The sequence below is a fragment of the Dasypus novemcinctus genome, chromosome 16 (genome assembly GCF_030445035.2).
Source record: "Dasypus novemcinctus isolate mDasNov1 chromosome 16, mDasNov1.1.hap2, whole genome shotgun sequence".
In the NCBI taxonomy this organism is placed as follows: Eukaryota; Metazoa; Chordata; class Mammalia; order Cingulata; family Dasypodidae; genus Dasypus; species Dasypus novemcinctus.
The window spans coordinates 6,000,267-6,014,951 of NC_080688.1; the positions used below are offsets into that span (position 1 = coordinate 6,000,267).

At 33.8% G+C, this 14,685-nt stretch overlaps 1 protein-coding gene across 1 annotated transcript; it reads left to right on the top strand.

Annotated features, from left to right (window-relative positions):
• Nucleotides 1-9,885: 9,885 nt before the first annotated feature.
• LOC131273691 (olfactory receptor 14C36-like) lies at nucleotides 9,886-10,632 on the top strand. The gene has a single exon (XM_058277741.1). The coding sequence runs from the start codon at nucleotides 9,886-9,888 to the stop codon at nucleotides 10,630-10,632; it is 747 nt and encodes a 248-aa protein (XP_058133724.1).
• Nucleotides 10,633-14,685: the final 4,053 nt, after the last annotated feature.

Here is a 14,685-nt window from a genome sequence, read left to right on the forward strand (position 1 = left end):
GTTACCCAGGCAGAACCCCTTTCCAGCTGCCAAAGGAACCAAGGCTAATGAGGTTAGGCAGAGGACCAGGTTGTCTCCTTCCCCTGGTGGGTGAGTTCATTCCTTTATTCATTACTCTTTTTCTTTTAGCTAACTGCAAGGTAGCATTTGGTTTACCTTCACTATGGTAGTGGAGGTTTGGTTATAGTGGGAGAGGTCTTGGTGGGCTTGAGTCCCACTCCCTCATTCCCTTTAAGGGGAAGTCTGTTGCCTTTTGTGTCCTTACTTTTGGCTCTTCTCTTTCTCTGTCTCTTTCTGCCACCATGAGGAACAAGGCATCGGTACCTGAGTTCTCCCTACTAGGATGCATACTGAAAAATTGGTCTAAATTTGGGGGATCTGGGTTACAAAAAAATTAATTACTTTTTGTAATGAAGCTTGGCCTAGATATAGATTAGGTGACAGAGAAATTTGTCCAGAAAATGGGTCTTTGAATTTTAATACTATACTGCAATTGGATTGGTTTGTAAGCAGCAAGAGAAATGGGCAGATATCCCATAGGTTCAAGTCTTCTTTAAGTTGTGGAAATATAAGGAAACTAGAAAGAGTTGTGGGTTAATGTTGTGTGGACCCCCTTCAGCCCCAGTTACAAAAACAACTGAGGTCCTGGGATCCCCTTTCTTAGAACCAATTGATAAACTCCTCAACTTAAGTACCCTACCCCCACATTATTCTAGAACAAATCTGCCTCTTTCCCTACCAGGGCCACTGCCAAAACCCACTCTTCCCTTAGAGATATCAGGCCCTCTTTCCCTTCAACAATGGCCTTTCCTCCAATCTCCCTCCCATACTCAGAGTGGAGCTGTTTTTGGCCAAGGTAGCACCCCCATCCCAAAGGAAATTGTAGGTCAGTTCCCACTCCACCAAGTTCCAAGTGGAATTGATAATCAAGGATGACCCCGAGGCTTTCTTTTTGTCCCACTCCTTTCACCACCTCTGTTTTATTTAATTGGAAAATTACACTCCTGTTTATTGTGCAGATCCTGAGAAAGTAACAGCCCTGTTTGTTTCCATTTTTGCCACAAAAATGTGGCTAATATACAAGCCCTTATAAACATCCTCTTCACCCCTTAGAAAAGACTTATGGTCATTGAAAAAGCACAACAAGAAGCCAAGGCATTGCAGCAGGTGGCACTTCAAAACCCTACTTACAGCTCCCCAAATGAAGCAGTCCCTGAAGTTGATCTTCATTGGAATCTGCGTTCTTGCTGGGCTGTGGAAAGGTGCTCCAAAGCAAAAAGCAATCACTAAATTATAGGAGGTCCAATAAAAACTGCACACAGCTTTGGCTGGTGGGGACACTGTACGTAAGCAAGCCTTTCACCAACTGAAGAGAGAACTAATGAGTGCCCCTGCTCTGGAATTTCCAGATCTCATAAAACCTTTTAATTTATTTGTCCATAAAAAACAAGCTGTAACCCTTGGAGTATTAACCCAGAAATTGGGAGGTGAGCATCATCCCATAGGATACTTCTCAAAATTACTAAACAATACTGCAAAAAGGTGGCCAGCATGTTTAAGAGCTGTTACTGCAACCTGTGTCTTACTACAGGAAGCTGAACAATTTACATTAGGACAACCACTTACCATTTAAACCCCCCATTAAATACACTGCTTGAAGGAAAAAGAAATCTTTGGCTAACCCAAGGGAGGCTTGGAAAATATCAAGCAGCTCTCCTAGACAACCCAGAAGTTAAACTGAAAGTTAGTACAACCTTAAATCCAGTTTCTTTACTCACATCAATTACTGAAGAAATACCTGATCATGACTGTATAGAAATGCTAGAGGAAGTCTTTTCTTCCAGGAAAGACTTACAGGATACTCCTCTACTAGATCCAGTTTTAGTAATCTTCACTGATGGAAGTAGCTTCATTGAAGGGGGTGTTTGAAAAGCTGGATATGCTCTTATAACTGTGGGGGAAGGAATAGAAGCTGCACCACTTCCCCCAGGGAAATCTGCTCTTATGAGAGCCCTCCAAAGAGGGGATGGAAAAAGAGTGAACATTTACACTGATTCAAAATATGATTTTCTTTTCTTGCATGCACATGGGGCCATTTGGAAGGAGAGAGGACTTTTATCGTCTGGATGAAAAAACATTAAGCATGCCACACAAATAACTGAACTTTTAAAATAAGTAAAACTACCTTCAGAAGTAGCTATAATGTACTTCCAGGGAGATCATAAGGAACACTCCTATGAACCTATGAACAGGCAAGAAAAACAAGCAGGAAAAGAGGTTGTAAGAAAAAGCTACCCTCATCAAGTACCTGCACTCATTAGACCTCAGATTCCTCAGATTCCTCAACATATAAAGGAAGTTTTCTGTCTGGTCTAAACCCCTGGAAACCTCAAACACACAAGAGAATGGGGTTTTCAAGAAAATTCAGAAAATCCAGAAAAAGGGGGGAAGTGGCTATAAAACAGCCAAGGACAATTTTATCTGTCTGAGAACCTAGTATATCCCATTGTCTCTTATCACCAAACCACACATTTGGAACAACAATCACTACTGAGCCTTCTTCTCCAACTGGTGGTGGAACCTCACATCACTCGAGCTGTGCAAAAAGTCTCTAACCAGTATCTTTCCTGCCAGAAAAATAACCCAAAGGGAGCATCATGGACTTCTTTTGGCACACAAAGTCAAGGGCTTGCTCCAGTGGATAATAGGCAAGAAAACTTCACAGTAATGCCAGAAACCACAGGAAATTTTAAGTATCTTTTAGTATTTATAAGCACCTTTTCTGGGTGAGTGGAAGCCTCCACAGCATTCCACAATGACTGAATTCCTCCTCCAGGAAATCATCCTGAGGTTGGAACTGCCCCAAATAATTCAGTAGATAATAGACCTGCTTTTATTTCAGCTGTGATACATGGTATTAATCAGTGTCTTGGAATTAAGTAGAAGCTACATGCAACCTAGAGTCCTGTGTTGTCAGAAAAGGTGAAAAGAATGAACCACACTTTGAAAAAAAAAACATTAAGTAAAATTTGCCAAGAAACACAATTGAAATGGACAGAAGCACTTAACCTAGCTCTCCTTAGGGTTAGGGTGGTCCCTAGAAGAGGACTTAAATTAAGTCCTTTTGAACTTATGTACAAAAGGCCCTTTCTAAGTAACCAGAGGGAAAAACTCAATTCATCAGTGAGCTTAGAGGGGGTCCTCCATAAGTGTGCTTTGTAGTTAGGAGAGCTCCTTACCAGCATGCATGCATATTCAAATATGTGCCTCAAATACCCCACTAACCAGCCTCTCCACCCCTTCTCAATTGGGGATCAGGTTCTTTTAAAAGTTTAGAAAAACAAATATCCTGAATATCAAATTAAACACAAATGGGAGGGCCTTGCACAGTACTATTAAACTCTCATTATTCTCTTAAGTTACAGGGAATCAACTCCTGGGTCCATCATACCAGAGTAAAAACCTACTACTTATCAAAGCCAGCAGATAAAGGAGGTCCTGAGCTGGAGAACACACCAGAGCATAAAGAAAAATATGAATTGGAGCCAGTTGAGAACCTGCAGTTCCTGTTTAAGAAGAGAAACCTCCACCAAATACTAATCTTGTTCTTCCTACTATAGGAACCTGCCAGTAACTACCCCTGAGGGAGGATATCACTCATCTTTCACACATATTTTGCAAATCATCCAAAATCTCTACAATTGGAACCAAGTGTTGGTACTGTGTAAATGTGCACAATCAATATCAAGTAATGCCTAAACCAGTTTACTGTGAAATGTTTCAGTTAATCTACACCTTAAAAGCAATAGCCAGAACAGCCTACTTAAATAATATTCAACAGGCTTTTGTAAAAGCAAACCCCAAAGCATGTAACACCACAAATAATTTTTTAAAAGCCAACTAATCCCCTTGTTTACCTTTTTAGGAATCACAGCATTCATTGGTAATGCAGCCAGCCGCATCCCTGTACTTACATCACCAACCTCTCTAAAGAAGTGAGAGCATTAAAAAATTAAAAAAGCAAAACCAATAACCTCATAATATAGGAAAATAATTTCTCCTCCTGAAACCCATCCAGCTTCACCAAGTGGCTGGTCCCCTTTGTTAATTATTATCCTTATTCTTTTGATGATTGCAGCTGTACTTATACCATATATGTAATGCTTTAATTAAAAGCAGTTGCAAACTCTAACTTTTCCTCCTCAACCACCCTCTTACTATACTTTTCTAAAAAATCAATACCCATAGTGTCAGCAAGAAGTAGTTACAAAAAATCTGAGCTCCATCTCTTTCCCCTGAGATAAAAATGTCGCCAAAAATTAGGAGGGAATTGATGGGTGTAGGATGACTGAATACCTGAAAGTAACCTGTTTCTTTCCCTGTTGCTAGGATACAAAGAAAGGAATTGTATGTAAATCAGAAGACAATGAGATGCAACCCTATCTTTGCACCAAATTCCGCTTTTGGTGATCAAGAATATCCTATTGAAGAAATGAAGTATGACAACCAGCTTCAACCAGTTGGCCGGACCTGCGCAGAAGCAGCTCCTTGCTGTCCTCACTTCAACTTGCTTAATTAACATAGTAAAATTCCCACCCAGGGGTGGAGTTATCCGCCCCTTTCTTAATCATGCAATGTATGTGCAAACGTGATTTCCTGAACATAATAATCATACAATTATATAACAGCTATGTGTGTTCATCCATATGCATAAAAACTAATGCATAATCAAAGCAAATGCTAAGTAGTAATTTGGGTATTTAAACAAGAGTGAAACTGCTACCGATGGAGTCGGGTCTAAGTCACTTTAAACTAGTCTTGGCTCCTTACCTCTGTAGACATAATAAATGTGAGTGTGCCTAACTTTCATGTTGAAGTTTTCTTCATGCCATCTCTGGTTATCCATAAAGGCCCTGCTCTGAGGCCTAAAAGAAGTGCACAGTGAATGGAAAACAGCACTTGATGGAGATGTTGCCAACAGAGCAGGTAGGGATGGGCATATCTGCTCAATGTCTGTGGGTTAAGTGTGTAGAATGCTAATTTAAATCATATAAATTTAATTAAGATCAGTTGTGTTGTACTTTAAAAATTAGAAATAATTTTTGTGTATATTATTATAATTGAAATAATAATTAAAATAATTGTGTGCCTATTATCTTCTCTTTGCCAAACTCTGGGTTATATATTCAGATAGTACAAGAGGAGAAAATGTCATACAACTAACATATATAAATTCAATCTCTTATGCTTCAGGGTAATTTTAGTGATTTTGCACAATATATTATTCAAGAATATACACACATTTATTCATGATTCTTTCACACAACTTTCAAAGATTTCTGCATATAACTCCCCCAAAACAGTTTGAAACATTGAATTCATTACAAACATATTAAATATTATACAGATGTTTGGTTAAAAAATAAATGAATACATACATTAATAAACAAAATAGTTTTTAAAACTCTTTAGAATGAAAACACATTCTTCAGATGTTTGCAGAAAAGCCAATGAGTAACTGTCTTTTGCAGTTTGAGAGATACTAACACTCATTTAATACACTAGTTACCTCATAAAAACTTTAAAGTAAAGGCTATCCTCCTGATATCTGCCAGTCTGCAGGTAAAGAAATGGTATCAGTTTTACAGTTTTTCATATCAGGTGAGAAAGTATTGTCTCATAATCATTTTAACAGAAATTGCATTCACAAATGCAGATCGCTGAGTTTCCCCTCATATTTCTTTGTTTGCATATTTAGAAACAATAGTTTGTAAATGTGGGTTTAAAATGGAAAAATTTAAGTGATGAAGATTTCACATGCTTAATACTTTTGTCACTGATTTATAATCCTTATTTATTTTCAATCAACAAAAGTACCCTTTTGAGTACTTTTCTATTTGATATATTTTATAAATATAAATTCATGAGATAGACATTACTTCAAATTCTATAGCTGACACTCCTTCAGAGAGGAACAAAGGAGAGATTTTTTTTTTAGTTTTGCAAGCTAGAGGTCAGAATAAGTGTGACTCTCACATCTCCCCTGAACAGAAATCCTAAAGTTTTAAGTGGTTATGTTAGTCACAAGAAAAAAAGATAAAAGAAACAAGAATTTGCAATATGGTTCCATGGTAAATGATCCATTTTCACTGAGAAGTCTGGTTTGAAAGAATAAGCAGGTCTGGAAATGTACATCTTACCTTTTCAAATCATCAAGGAATGTATACAATTCTGGAGAACAAATTCTAAGCTTTAGGGTTGTTAAGAGTTCAGTCTAATGGTTGCAAAAACATTTAAATCACCACAAATTATTATGATATGAAGAAAAGGAATGTTCACCAGTAATTGAGTATGAATTAAAATCACTAATTACAAACACATTATAAGCAATGCATGGATTTTTCTATGGCAGCAATCTCTTATTGTCTCGGTTTACTCAAATTTGGTTGTGAAATATGTTTCAGGCTTTATGGAAAATATATTTACTCAATAAAAGATACTACATTTCATCATATTTAATTGCAGGTTGTTATTAAATACATACTTATTGCCACCAAATATACCTGTTATCATGAATTGCAGGTAAATAAATGAGCAGACTTTATTCCTGTTTTCTAGATTATTTTACTGAATTTGATGATTACATGAGTCAATGCATCAATTTTCCATTAGTGCATCACTGTTACAGGTAAAGTCATATTTCCTAGGTATTCTTTAACTGCAAAATATTGACTTTTCCAAAAAGAATGCATTTTAGGTATTTTATTTTTTAAATTTTCATCACTTTTTATTTTAATCAGATTTTAATTAAAATGTTAAAAGGAAATTTCAGTTTTGTTTTTCCTTGTTCTTTTTTAAATTTTTTTAAATTGATTTTTTTGAAAATACATAGATCACAAAAAATGTTATATTAAAAAACACAAGATGTTCTTCCATACTCCACACCCACCTCACACCACTCCCTCCACATCCACAATCTCCTTCGTCACTGTGGCACGTTCTTTGCATTTGGTGAATACATTTTGTTTTACATATTTCATTGTATTTTCAGAGAAGTCTGTTTTGAAATATTTTTAAAATGTTAAATTAAGTAAGAAGCCTTTTTGGAAATACATTTTGGAGACATGAAAACTATTTTACTAGGGATTTCAATTATACTGTCTTACATCTTTGTGCTTAGTTCACTAATACGTATATTTAACTAATATATTTTACAATAAACATTTAATTCATATATTTTGTAATAAACTGGAAGAGTTTCAAGACATACTCAAGTTCAAGGAATTTTTATTAATATTTTTCTTTTAAAAAGAGAACATTGCAAACTAATTGTTATCAGAAATCAAAATGTATACATTACTTCATGATATGATTAAGGTCAGTTTTATTTAAAAAATAATGTGATCTACCTGTTACTGATTTTTTCCAGAATTATGAGAGCTACGAATTGTAACTTTGGTAAGGGATTAGGAGGTAACATAATAAACGTTCACAAGAGGAAGTAAAGTCAGATAGACAGTGGTTGAAATTAGAAGAGAGAATAGTAAGGAATAAATGAGGTACAAAGAGGAAGAGGCAGAGGAGGAGGTAGAAGGTGAAAGTCCAAATCAAGTGTTTTGAAATGTTTTAAAAATACAAGTTTGCCCTACTAAGAAAGGGAGTATTTACCCTCAGTTATCTTTAAATAATATAACAATTTAAAATTGAATCAAGGGAGAACAGAAATGTGGGAACAGTGTTGGAAATCTTTATAAAGTAATCCAGAGTTGAAGAAGTCCAGGATGGTGAAGACTGAAGCAAAAAAAGTTGGTCCTCTGATGTATATGTTATTGGAAAAAGATGCTCACTCAGATGCTTGCAGGACACAGATTGTTTTATTTCAAATAATAAATTTAGAAAAAATGGATATAATTTTGATTGAAAAAGATTAATAAAATGTAGCAGTAAAATAAATAAATAAATGATCATATTTTCAGAATAATTTTTTTGAACAGGGGTATCTAAGAATTTATTTAAGTTCAAAGAACATATGGAAAAGGCGAAATCAAATGACATTTATTGGGCAACTTTGGCATGTGTTCAAGAAGAGAGAGAATAAAGACTAGAATGGTGAGTTGCCCTGAGAATCAGATGATTCCTTTCACTCTAAGATAACTGATAAGGGACAAAAAAATGAGTAAAAATATATAGCATATATATTTTTAATTACTTATGTTTTTAGGATAAGATTTCATGATTGTTCAATGAATGTAAAAATGATATATAGAAGAGCCTGGGAAACAGAAAATTTATTCCATTAGATAGATTAAAAACAGATTATAAAAATTTATTTTCAGTTATAGTCATCACATACTGTTGGGAAAGAATAAAAATATGGAAATATGGACCCAAATTTAAAATGGTTTTGTACATAATTCATGGTGTACTTAGTACTCAGTATGTTGAATGTCAGTGGAGTCATGTTTCAGTTCTGCATTGCCATGATTTCAGAAAAATCACCCAGCTCTCATTGTTTCTGCAATATATGACAAACTATGACAGACTCCTACAAGTAAATTGTCAGTGCACAGTGGATCAGATTGGTTTAATTGGAATTAGTGAAGGTTATTTGGATCAGTAGTTCTGATGGAGAAAATACGCCATTTCTCAAGGGATACTTGTATGAAAAAAAAACTGGCTTAGTACACTTGCCCTTACATTTACATGTCTACAGATTAATTTTTTTTACCTCACACTTATAAATAGAATATACTCATCCCTAATTTGCAGATTTATAATGAATATTACAGTATATAATATGTGAATAATATAAATTATTTATAATATTCTACATAAATAAAATATGGTGTTAATAATATTCATTTGATTGATTATGCTATCTCAGTTAAGAACAGAACACAAATATTTGACAAATGTCTAATAAAATAAAGGGATAGAAAAGGAGAAAGGGAGGAAGACAGAGATATATATAGAGAGGGAGAGGTTAAATATCACATGTCAAAATTAAAAGAGTACATACTAATGGTTATAGAGCAGAGTAGGAGTGTTTTCATCAAAGACAAGACTTTCTAAGAGGAATTTCAAAGTGAAATTAGAATCAAAAGTTAAAGTGTTTGAAATTGAGCTAATAATAATTTTCCACATAGTGGGCAAGTAATATGATTACAACCACACATAAAATTTGGAAAGGTTCTGATGAAATAGCAGTCTTTTTCCAAACTATGCTTGGTCATCAATTAATGACATTAAGTGTTAGCTAATATAAAACACTTCTGAGCTGCTATATGTAGCAATTACCTATAATAATCCAATTAATCTTCTAGAAAAACTTTAACTTTTACTATATTAATTGTACTGATAGTACAAGGAAATTAATTGAACATGACTGCAAGCCCTAAACGAATATATTTTTAAGTTTTTATTGTTATCTATTTCCAACTCAAAATTTCCCACCTTAAGCACCTGCAAGTGTACATTAACAGGTAGTAATTACATCCAAAATATTGGGCTACCATTACCAACACCCAGAATGCTAACTTTTTCATCACATGAAATAGAAACTGTACCCATTAAGTAACAACCATCCATACCTACATGCTCAGCCCCTGTTAATCTACTAATTCTTTCTATGAAATTTGCTTTATTCCAAACAGTACCTTGGAAATAAGATACAGAATATGTAAGACAAAAGGAGAATAAGGCAACACTATGTTGTTTCCTACTAACCAGTAATATCTGCAAAGAATATACCTCGATAAAGTATCAGTTGATAAATATTCTTAGACTAATTTCTTCTCTCATTTTTTATCTCCACGTTGTTTGTGGAATAGCTACATCTGTCTTTCCATGCTGAAATCAAATTGCTCAAATATGCTCAACTCCACCATGGTGACTGAATTCCTGCTTATGAGATTTTCTGTAGTGTTGGAGTACAGAGTCTTGCATACTATACTAGTCATACTTGTGTACTTGGCAACCCCGATGGGAAACATTTTCATTGTCACAGTGACTACCCTTGACAAGAACCTTCACACCCCCATGTACTTTTTCCTTAGGAATCTGTGTGTCTTGGACATGTGCTACATTTCTGTGACTGTACCCAAGGCCTGTGTCATCTTCCTACTTGCTAACAGTGTGATTTCCTTGGTAGGATATGCAGCTCAGATCTTTGTGTTTTTGTTTGCTGGGGTAGAGCTGCTGTTCCTCACCATCATGGGCCATGACCACTATGTGACCATCTGCCAGCCTCTTCACTACACTGTAATCATGAATCATCATGTCTATATCCATATGACACTGTCTTCTACACTCTGTAGTGTGGTCTTTTCTGGATTCCACACTGGAAACACATTCTGGTTGTCCTTCTGTCAGTCCAATGTGGTCCATCAGTTCTTCTGTGATATCCCTTTTCATTTGAATCTCTCCTGCTCAGACACCTTAAGCAATGAAAATAATAATTTTCTCTCTGTAGTGGTGATTGATGGTGGTTGTTTTGTCCTCATTGCCATGGCTTATATTCACATATTTACAACCGTGCTCAAGCTTCCAACCAGGGGTGAGTGGGGAAAAGCCTTTTCCACCTGCATCCCTAATATCATTGTTTTATTAGCTCAGCCAGTGCTGTCTATGTGAAACCAACTTCCAACTCACCCACAATTCAGGACATGATTATTTCTGTTTTCTATTCTATATTTCCCCCTTTCTTGAATCCTACTATCTATAGTCTTAGAAACAAGTGAATAAAAGAGGCTGTAAAGAGAATTATAAGAGACAAGCTCTATTCAGAAAAGTAATGAAGTAATTATTTCAAGAGATACCTATGCAAGTGTAGTGAGTTGCAAAATTACTCAAAACTAATTATATTGTCCATTTCCAACTTTCCAGGCTATAAAATAAATTCTAATAGATAGTACTTTACTATGTTTCAAAATAGAAACAACAGAAACAATGAATTTGAGCATTCCCTTCTCAAGATTGTACAAACCCTGATGCCTGTTATGTCTCTGCTGAAGGATAATTGTTAAAACCTATATGCTAAACAAATTTCTTTCCAAATATTTTCCTTTAAATCTAGAAAATCCTAGAATTGAAAAATGTATGTTATCATATCAAGCTCTATTCAAGGAATTACAAAACAAAGAATCATGCATTAATTAATACAATTAAAATATCCCTAAAAATGATAATAATGACATCTGAAAGCTGTTTATAAAATATCCATAAACAATCATGTTTTATCTTATAAACAGAAGCATCAGGTAAATGGGTGATTGGTAAGATAGATCAATAATATTCATCCTTCTCTTCATAAAATAAAGGACAGATTTTTTCTATAAAACATTGTGTTGAAAGCAAAAAAATACTATTTGCAAATTTTTTCAGTGTATGTTTAGAAAATTTAGGATTAAGATTATGTGTTTGTAGTTTTTTTTCATAAATTGCAATACTCTGTTTTTGTTCTGTAAATTGGGAACACTTGTACTAAATAAAAGCATCACAATCTCTTCTCTTAATTCTTGTCATCACTGTCTTTATGACTTGCAAACTATTAAATGCTCTGCAATTTTATATGACATAATATTTTTGTGAAATGATATATATCCTCACATATAATTATGTATTCCTCCATTATTTGTATCTGTAATTGTAGAGAGCCATGTTATAGCATGGCTATGGTTATAGCTAGTAATGTGAAGATATTAATGTAATTTAGGATAATATTGGCAAAATAAATTTAATATAGATTCATACATATTTTCCAAAAAACGATTTCCACACTACTTTAAAGCAAATTTGGAGGTCAAGGTAATAATGCAAACATTCTAACCTTTGTAATCTAAATATTATATTGAAACATTCATCAAATAAGATGTCATGACAAGTTGTTACACATAAGAAAATATAACATGACAACTTATGGGGACACAATTCAGAAATAAAGGAAGAAAAAGAAAAACAGTACCATATTTAAATAATTTAAATGATGGCTCACAAAAATGGATAAAACAAACCAATAAAATTAAGGACAATCAAGTGCTTCTATCCTAACCACAATTACTGACTAATAATATTGTTGAACAACCAACCAAAAAAAAATAAGGATACATAGCAATTTATCAATTTGATCTAAATAACAATTATAGAACACTATATCACAACACATCAGACTATACATTATTTTCAAATGGATATTGAACATTTACCAAATAGATCATATTCTGCTCTATAAGAAAATTCCCCACAATGTTCAAGGGGCTGAACCCATTCAGAATATATCTTTGACCTCAGGAATCAATAGAGGAGTGATCTAAATCTCTTATTATAATTGTTCAGATGTCTATTTCACCTTCCATTTCTATCAGTTGGCCTCATGTATTTTGAAATCTGTTGCTACATAAACATTTAAGATTTTCAAGTTGTCTTGTTTGACTGAGGCATTTATCAAACTTTTTGCATGTCATCTTTTTAAAACTTTTTATTTTTAAGGAAGCTTTAGATTACATAAATTTTACATTAAAAATATGGGGGATTCTCATATACTTCACTCCCTCACTTTTCCATAATTTCCCCCATTAACAACATCTTTCATTAGTGTGGTACATTTGTTACAACTTGATGAACACATATTGAAGCATTGCAACTATACATAGTCAGTAGTTTGCATTATAGTTTACACTTTGAACACACACTTTTAAAGGTTTAAAAAAATGTATAATGGCTTGCATCTGTCACTTCAATGTTATGCAGAAATTCCAATGTCCCAAAAATGTCTCACACCATATCCAGTTCACCTAATCACATATTCAACTGTGTCATAAACTTTGCTTTGAAGTCTAATTTTAAATTAGTATTAGCATGAACATTTTTAGCTGTCTCTTTTACTTTGAGCCTTTATTTACCTAGGTCAACAAACAGGGAGGTGAAGATGGTCAACCACCACACCAGGGAACCTGGTGCCTACAACTGCAAGCAGGAGAAATGCATCCATCATCCATACGGAATCTAAGCCCCCTCTTGATATAGAGGTGGAGTGGACATCACCATCCCAGGGTCCACAGGATGGAGGAATAAAATTTGAATTAGAGTAGACTCACTTATATTCCACTACAGAATTATTGTGACTAGTAATGGAAGAAATTGTAGAACCGATGTGGAGAAAATGGCCGTGGTAGTTGCTGAGGACAGGGAGAGGGAAGAAGAGATGTAATGTGGAGGTATTTTCAGAACTTGGAGTTGTCCTAAGTGATACTGCAGTGACAGATGCTGGACATTATTCATCCTGCCATAACCCACTGAATGTACTGGGGGAGAGTGTAAACTACAATGTAAACTATTATCCAGGTGGTGCAGCAGTGATTCAAAATGGATTCACCAAAAGTAATGAGTGTGCCACAATGATAAAAGAGGTTGTGGGTGTGGGAGGAGTAGGATGTGGAGGGTGGGGGTATATGGGAACCTCATATTTTTAATGTAACTTTTTTTGTGATCTACGTACCTTCAAAAATATAACAAAAAATGATTGGGGTGGGGCTTGGGGAGTGGGGTATATGTGAACCTCTTATGTTTTTAATGTAATGTTTTGTGTGATCTATTAACTTTTAAAAAGATAATTAAAAATAATATTAAATTTAAAAAATAAAAATAAATAAAAAGCAATTTTAAGACATTATAGAATTGGCTCTTGCATTTTAATCCTGTGAGAAATCTCTGCCATTTAATTGCAGTCTTTGATTATTTTATTATAATTATTGCTATGTTTAGTTTTAATTGTATCATATCAGTAGTTGATTTGTCTCATATATTCTCTATTCTCTGTTTATCCATTTAGGTCTTCATTTTTATTAAGTATATATCCTTTTTCTGTATTTTTGTATATGATTTTTCATTGTCTAATGTTGATTACAGCTTTCGAGACTAGTATTATACATATATAAATTATCACATTCTAATTTCATTTGATATTATACAAATTCACATATAGCATATAAAACTTCCAGTGGCATAATTTGTATAATGTATTCATCATAGAGTTCAATAAAATGTATAAGACTCACAAAACTATGCTATTTTTTCAATTATTTTATATAAAATAAAAATAATCATATAATTATCCTTAGTGTTATCTTTTCTGGTACCATCTATTTCATTGCTTAGAAATGTAATTTCAAAAAAAATAAAAAGAAATGTAATTTCCATCCATATCATCACTTTTCTCCATAAAGGACTTCCTTTTACATTTATTGTAGTGATAATATTTTCAGCTACAGAATATATCTGCAAAACTGTACATTTGATCATCATTTTTGAGAGTAATTATAGAAGTTATATTTCATTATTAGAAAATTTATCTTTCTGTAGCTAATGAAATTGCTTGATTTATTCTCTTTGTTTCCATTGAGAAATGTATTGTCATCTTCATCCTTTTTACTTTATAAATAATGATTTCCCATCTCCAGCAAGTACGATGACTTTCTAGTTATTATTAGTTTTGAGAAATCTAATTTGATATGCTTTGTTGTAGCTATCTTCAGTATTTTTGTTTTAAATTTGTCTTTATAGTTTTTTTTTCATAAAACTTGGAAATATTGAATTATTTCTTCAATGCCACATTCCTTTCCTCATTCAAATAAACCAAATATGTATAGTAAAGACTTTAAAAATATCCTCTCACTCATATTCTTATAC

Coding starts and splice junctions, on each gene's coding strand:
- LOC131273691 (XM_058277741.1), top strand. CDS start 9,886: ATGGTGACTGAATTCCTGCTTATGAGATTTTCTGTAGTGTTGGAGTAC.